Source organism: Barbus barbus, assembly GCF_936440315.1.
Source record: "Barbus barbus genome assembly, chromosome: 34".
In the NCBI taxonomy this organism is placed as follows: Eukaryota; Metazoa; Chordata; class Actinopteri; order Cypriniformes; family Cyprinidae; genus Barbus; species Barbus barbus.
Genome location: NC_136762.1, coordinates 7,603,986 through 7,611,941, shown reverse-complemented (window position 1 = coordinate 7,611,941; position 7,956 = coordinate 7,603,986). Strand labels below are relative to the sequence as shown.

Below are 7,956 nucleotides of genomic sequence, written 5' to 3'. Positions count from 1 at the left end.
ATCTGAAATTTTATTCTAAAATGAGCATTTTTCTCAGGTACAGGTTCTTTTCATTGTCATTAAAACCCTCTGATTGTTTACGGGGTCTTTTTTTACCCCAAATGACTTTTGCTCAATTTTTTAAAAATGTTCCCTTTGTCCAAATGGTATGAAACCTTCTATGGCTCTCAACACTTTCTAGATCTACAAAAAAAAATTAATTGGAATGATATCTGTTTTTATGTTAGCGTGACAAAATTTGTGACACTCGTGGCTTCCGGGGTCTCTGGAGACCCCGCAATCAAAATAGACAAAATTCATCATCAAAATCAGAAACAACGCAGAACACATCGACAGAAATGGCACAAATAAAGTGGCACACTTCCACCAATGCGAAAAACATCCACAATGCTAAATTATATTGCTCACAACACACACACACACATATAGAGGAACACATTTTTGAGACTATAAAAACTGTTCTCTTATCATTTGTAAAATAAAATCATCCAAAATGCAGTAGGCTACCACCACAAAAATAAATTGGTGACACTGACACATTGAAAATGTGCACACTCACACACACACACACACACACACACACACACACACACACACATTTGTAAGGCTATAATTTGTCAAATAAAATCATCCAAAATGCAGAACCAACACAAATATAAAGAGGTGACACTGACACCGACAATGTGTACTCACACACACACACACACTTATTGTTCCTCGTTGTTTGATTTCTTTTACTAAATTTGATCTTTTTACTGCTTTATTTGCTCACTTGTTATTGCTGTTCAGTTCATGTGTTCATATGTAATATAACTGTTAATTTCTGTTCATTTTTGTTCTGTTACAGTTAGTAACTGAAATATTGATTAAAATTGTAGAATTATATTAAAAATAGATAATTGAAATAAATGATAAAATCTTAAGACTCCAACATTTCTCTTTGTAACATTTTGTTCAGGTTTGATTCTAATCATAATGTAACATTATTGAAAAACTGGGTGTTTTTCAGTACAAAAAATACTAAACTTTGACAAAAAATATTTTATTTTTGTTATAATTGTGATTTTATAATATTTAGATATGAATCCAACTGAATCCAACTTGTGAAAAGATATCTTTCAGGTCTCTCAAATAGCAAATAGCATATAGTGGAGCTCTATGGCCATCTAGTGGTTAAAGTGATATTTTTTTATTTTAAAACTGCATTTTCCAAAAATGGGTATAAATGTTACATTAAATCATTTAAAATGATCCATGTTATCCCCATGAATGAAAGTTAGAAATCTGGGCCTTTTATAAAGTGAATTTTACATCAAATGCTGTTTTTTTGTAAATTTGTAATTTAAATAAATATTTATTTATTTATAGAAATTTAAAAGATATCATAAATCCTCCAAAAACTGCACAAATGTTGAGTAAAAACATTAACAAACAGAGTAAAATTACATTTGTAAAAAAAAAACTATTATCTTGTTACAAAATTAAATGTTATTGTCTGGGGTCTCTGGAGACCCCCAAAAAACTATAGGGTACAGAGATTTAAACCATCAGAGGGTTAAATTAAAATAACTGAATATAAACGAAAAATACTAATTTTAGAAGAGAATTTCAGATGGCATTTAAGCTTTTGCATCTGAACTCTTCATATATAATTGACTAAATAATTTTCATTTATTTATAATTTATTTATAATTTTCATTGGGGATGTCTTGCTTGATATCTTACAACATTAGATACAGGAGATAAGATAATTCTATAGCAAGAACATAGAGATGAAAGCGCGCTTTATGCGAGAGTGAAGGAAATCCACCTGCGTGCATTCATATATATCCACTCTCGTGTTACAATAATACGCGCTTTACTTGACAGCTGTTATTAAAATAACGTGATAGAAGCTGCCTCAAACTCAGAACTATAAAGAAATGAAGAATGTTGTGTCTGAAAGCCCGGCGGTAATGGTAGGCTACTGTCCAACCGCGTCCAAAAGCCTTACACGGAGAGTGGTTTGCTATGGTGCGAGAAAGTCAGAGTTGTGAGATAAAAACTCGCAATTGTGAGAAAAAAAGTCAGAATTGCGAGTTATAAAATCAGAATTGCGAGAAAAAAAGTCCGAATTGTGAGATAAAAAGTCGCAGTTACCTTGTTTTATTTTTTATTCATTGGCGGAAACGGGCTTCCATAGTAAAGTGATCTAGAGGAAAAGCAGATGTGTTTTGCCTATTGGCATACAAAGCCTATTACGTGTATTTGTTTTTATTTATGCTATTATAATTACACCGGGTCACCAACTAATGACAGATTGAAATCTACAGTAAATTAACACATCCTTCTTGACTCTTCAACCGAGTGTAATGGTATTTAAGAAGCCTTGAACATTATGTGCTCAACATTAAATCTGTAACATGTAGCCAACATTAAGAATAGGGTTGTGCCGGTGAGGAAATTTTCCCATTGATTAGTTAACTTATGACAACACCAATGTTATTTGTTAATCTCTTCTGTAGATTTTGATCTTTATAAGTTGTTATGATATATTGTTAATTAAAAAACAACAGTAAAATAGTACAATAAAAAAACTTGCGTATAGCCTACTATAATCAAACTTATAAGACGGGTGACATAAAATACCCATATTATAACAAATAAATAAAATATATTTGGAAATCGCCCTTTAAAACGAAGGCTCGGTTTGTGGTTCACAATTATTTGATTAAAACAAAGACAAAGCCACTTATATTAAAAAACATTTTTTTTTATGTTTTTGTTAACAGAAGTTATATTGCGCTTTTAATTGCCTCCGCTATCGTCCTGTCAATCATACTCGCGGGTCATTTTCAGTACAAATGTATTTGACCATCATCGCGACGGTACCCAAGTTCTGACTGCTGACTGAACACTGGTCAGTGATCCCATATATATCTATGAGTGATCCTCTCTCGCTCGGCGCTGTCTAGCGCAGCTTCATCACACAGATTTAACTCTGCACAGCTAAATAAAACGGGCTGGTGGCAGACTAATATTTAATATTTCTGATGTAAAGATTTCTGTGAAACGCGTAAAGTTGCACAGAAGAAAGCCCAACAGGACCTGCCCTGTACAGTTTAAGAATCGGTAGCCATAGTAACGTTAGAGGACTATTATTTTGTTGAACAGACCTGAGCGACTACTGATGACGTCACATGCTCGGATTTGCTTGACCAATCGGCGGAAGGGGGCGTCTCAGGACCGCCCACATGTGGAAAACGAATTTTGAAGTCATTTATTCGTTTTATGCCTCTGAACTAAAAAACGAAAAATCAAGCCGAAATCTCGTTTTTTCGTTTTTTTCAAAAAAACGAAAAAACGAATAAAGGTGCCGTTTTCTCGTTTCTGCTTATTTCGTTTCAAATTGGAACACAAACTATCAAAACGTACACGGACCTATAAGACATTTAAACACTCCTTATTCGATTGCAGTGTGCTGAGGGAATGCCGGAAATGGTGACTTATCAAACAGTCATAAAATCCATTCTATAGAGCAAAGGTCAGATACTTAGTGGCTTTGAAACCACGCAGTAACCTTACATGTATTACTGATAAAGCTTTGCATTTTATTTCAATGTCTTCACAGTCAGTGACAGCCATCCTGACCTGAACCCTTCTCACAGAGACACAGTAAGCAAAATAGACACTTTCAAACCAGCAGAGCTTAAATGGGACACAAGGCTCATACTACCAAAGATGCCATGGCCTCCAAAATCTGCGTCTTATACAGTGAGCACAAAGAGAACAATCATATTTACCTTCTGCCCTTGAACAGACAGTTTATTAACCTTGAAAACATTTTACTTCATGTATTATAGAGACATTGCCGCAGAAGAGGAGTATATAGTGCCTTAATGGACCGAGTTGAAGAAAAGCTGGCCAACTCTTGGAGGAAATGAATCTGTTTTAAGACAAAAGATAGATTTTTTTTTTGTTCTGGACTGCAGATAAAGCTAGTTTAAACATCAATTTTCTGCTTTGTCTAATGAGTCCTGCTGTTTAATGGAGAACCCCTCATCATTATTATACACTTTTCTTTTCTTTTAATTTCTTCCCTTGTCTTCGTTTTCGTTTTTAGCTTTCTTTTTTTTTTGCTAGATGGATGTTACAAACAGACAAAGTAGTTGTTGTTGTTTTTTGTATTGCATACGCAAAATAAATGTTAGCACTGCATTAAAAGAAAAACATAAATATGCTACTTTTCAAACTAAATGTTTGAATTATTAATTATAAAAATAAAATAAATAAATAGATTTATAGAGAAAACTAAGCTAAAAAGAGGCAACAATAGCAGCAGTTTTGTAGCTTTCTTATTTTGTATCTCTTTGCATTCATAATGGGCTCATGACCTCAGTTCACCAATCATTTTAAAGGTAAACAAATGAGCTGCGGCGTGTGTGCGCGTGCAGACGCGCTGGGTCAGTCAGTAGCACGCAGAGCACAGCTTCAATCAATGAGTCTGAACGGTGAGCTAACTGGGCGACTGTGGTAAGAGTTTAGTTTTAAACATTTTAACTAACAATAAGGAATATATAGGCTCCTCTTTATTTTTGGTAAAAACAAGTTTTGTCAGTGCGTCATGATTCATTCCTGTTGGGTTCCTGTGGGCTTACAGACTCGCATTCATATTAATATAGTTTTTATATTCTTTATGCGCTCTTTATAGAAATTTGAGTCTTTATATTCTGAGTTTTTTCTGTATCCTCCTAAATGTATTGTAAATATATATAAATAATGTTTATTAATTTGAATGTACACATATAAACAATTTGAATGTTATAAACCTTTAACTATAAAAAAGGTTTAAAAACGTTATTTAAATATTACAAATGTCTTTATTTTGCAATCAAAAATGGTACACGTTGGAATTTGGTTACTACTGGAAAGCCATAAGAGCTTAAGGTGGTCAGGAACATTGTAGCTGGCTATTTAGGTGTAAACTAGTGGTTTTCCAGCTCTAACCAGCTTGATCAAGATCTGTCTTGTTAGTCTCAGCCCCACCAGCTGGTAGTCTATTCTTTTATCTAGTGGATCGATGATAAGTAGAACTTGAAAGCTGTAACTATTGTATGATATTGTCTATACCATGATAGTTCATAACAGTATGATTAACAAACATAATCTATCAGAAGTTCTTAAAAATGATCCACTTTACTAGAAAGTATCATTTTGTTTGGCATGTAAAATGGTAAGTTTTTAAAACAGACCCTCACAAATAATTAATTGTGATTTTGCAGCCATGCAAATTGTATTAGATCTTTCAAAAGGCATTTAAAAACACCATATGTCTATGTGTGAACTTTTAGGCAAGCATTGGATGTGCATCTGGGGTTTCGGACCTATGGAACATCATCCTAAACTCATATTGTTCTCATACTCGTGAGGGAAATGGGGAACGGAATATCAGACCAACCCAACTTTCTCTCCAGTCTCCCGTTCTGTAATTCTCTTCACATCGCTATTCTGGGTCTGGACTTTGCAGGCAAAACGACGGTCCTGTACCGTCTGCAGTTCAATGAGTTTGTCAACACTGTCCCCACCAAAGGTTTCAATGCAGAGAAAGTCAAAGTAGCTGTTGGGGACTCACAAACAGTGACGTTTCACTTTTGGGATGTTGGTGGTCAGGAGAAACTGCGCCCTCTTTGGAAGTCGTACACACGCGGCACTGATGGCATCATGTTTGTTGTGGACTCTCTGGACACTGAGAGAATGGAAGAGGCAAAGACGGAGCTTTACAAAATCGCCCGCTCCTCGGAAAATCAAGGAGTACCTGTGTTGATTATTGCTAACAAGCAGGACTTGAGACAGGCTCTGTCACTCTCACAGATAGAGACCATGCTGGCACTCAATGAACTGGGACCCTCTACGCCGTGGCATCTGCAGCCCACTTGCGCCATCATTGGTGACGGTCTCAAAGAGGGACTTGAAAGACTTCATGACATGATTCTAAAACGAAGAAAAATGCTCAAACAGCAAAAACAGAAAAGATAGACCATAAATGTATTAAATAAAAGGAGGAAAAAAGGACAATGCAAGTTGATAGTTGCAAATTTTAATTTTTAGGTGCCCAGAGTTGGTTAGAACCATCAAGCACTTTAGTTGTTTACTTTCTCATTGTTTACTTCTCTGGTTGTTTACTATCTGTCATAGACTTAAAAAATCTTTATATTAAGTTTATATATTTTTATCACACTGAAAGGTGATTCTTGTTGGAGGTTTTATTTAGATTGTTTATTTGCAATAAAATGGCTTGTTTATTCTAAATTGTCACATCATGTAATACAGTACTCTAACACATACGTCTGCCAAATATTATGCCATTTTATGGCCAGGTATTTTTCCTTGCACTATCATGTTAAAGGAATAGCTCACCCAACAATGAAAAATCTGTGAATGAAAACCTATTTAGATTATTTTATGTTCATGTTGTTATGAAGTAGGCTAAGTCATACAGGTTGATTAGGAAACTATTTTTCTATTTTTGGGTGAACTGTTCCTTTAACACATCCCTTTAAAAAACAGTACTTGGAGCCTTGTACCACCACATTCTTCTTTGGTTCAGTGATACTAAGGTGAGAATAAAAAGCAAATTCCTCTGCATCGTACATTACAAGACCTTAGGCCCCTCTGTCTGTTGTTATCAGATAAGAAATGACCCTTCACCTATAATGTATCCACCTTTGCAGGCATCAGAAACACTGAAAGAGCTCAACTGGAAGGGATTTGTAGGATTTATCTGTGTATCACATGCTCTTCTAAATTCCAGTCCTGCCTTGTAAATCCAGAGCGACTGGGACTCTTACCTCCCCGTTCCATTGATGTCAGTAATTCTGAGTTGGGATGGTGACAAACTGGAAAAAAATCTGCTGTGCAGTTTCCTTTCCCACACTTTCACTAGACTGATACTGAACCACAAGTCAGTATCGCACCTGCAGGATTTGGAAACCTGTAGGTTCCCCAGTAGTGGCCCTAAAAACACTTCTGTACACTTCAATAACACTTAATGAAAATTCTGTCATTAATTACTCACCCTCATGTCACATCAGTGGTTCAACCGTAGTTTTACAAAGCTACGAGAATACTTTTTGTATGCAAAGAAAACCGTAATCAATGCTGAACGTAAACAACGCTGATAACGTTCTGGGGTACTCTCCAAAATGATAGAAGACGGTAACTTGGGGAGAAGAATTGTTAAATAAATGATGTTATTGTTTTCTTTGCACACAAAAAGTATTCTCGTAGCTTCGTAATATTACGGTTGAACCACTGATGTCACATGGACTATTTTACCGATGTCCTTGCTGCATTTCTGCACCTGGGAACATTGCAGTTGTATTGCTGTCTATGGAGGGTCAGAGAGCTCTCAGATTTGATAAAAATATCTTAATTTGTGTTCCGAAGATGAAAGAAGATCTTACAGGTTTGGAACGACATGAGAGTGAGTAATTAATGACAGAATTTTCAGTTTTGGGTGAACTAACCCTTCAATGTATGAATTTCATTTATTTAATAAAATACCACCCTGCTGAAAAAACCTGCTAAAACCAGCCAACCGGCTTAGGTCATCCAGCCTGGTCTAGACTGACTTTAGCTGTTTTTTTTTGTTTTTTTTTGGCTGGGCAACACAAATAGCATCTGCACATAAATGTCTGCAAACATTTTCTCAAACTAACTGTGAGTAATTTTCACTTATTTTGACTGTGAACATGTTTGACTAAAGTTTGACAGCCAGAAGGTTTCCGAATACTTATTCTGTTGCTTTGTCATTTAAAACCAACAATCTTTTTAATATTTTGCTTGAAAAGTGTATTTGTTTACTTTGTATCAAATGTAATGGCATTCATATTTTATAATACTATAGCCCTAAATTCTAAATTCTTGTAACTGTTGTTTTTTTTTTTCAAGGTAATTGTGACTTTTTATGTTGCAAGT

General features: G+C 35.1%; 1 protein-coding gene across 2 annotated transcripts; it reads left to right on the top strand.

Annotated features, from left to right (window-relative positions):
* Nucleotides 1–4,431: 4,431 nt before the first annotated feature.
* LOC306854323 (ADP-ribosylation factor-like protein 4A) lies at nt 4,432–6,320 on the top strand. 2 transcript variants are annotated; one of them, XM_079392231.1, is made up of 2 exons: nt 4,432–4,512; nt 5,331–6,320. In XM_079392231.1, exon 2 carries the CDS (start codon nt 5,413–5,415, stop codon nt 6,013–6,015), a length of 603 nt encoding a protein of 200 aa, XP_079248357.1. In that variant the 5' UTR covers nt 4,432–4,512; nt 5,331–5,412; the 3' UTR covers nt 6,016–6,320. The 2 variants fall into 2 exon arrangements, with proteins under 2 accessions (XP_079248357.1, XP_079248358.1); XM_079392232.1 differs by having other exon boundaries at nt 4,432–4,490; nt 5,331–6,285.
* The last annotated feature ends 1,636 nt before the right edge of the window (nt 6,321–7,956 follow it).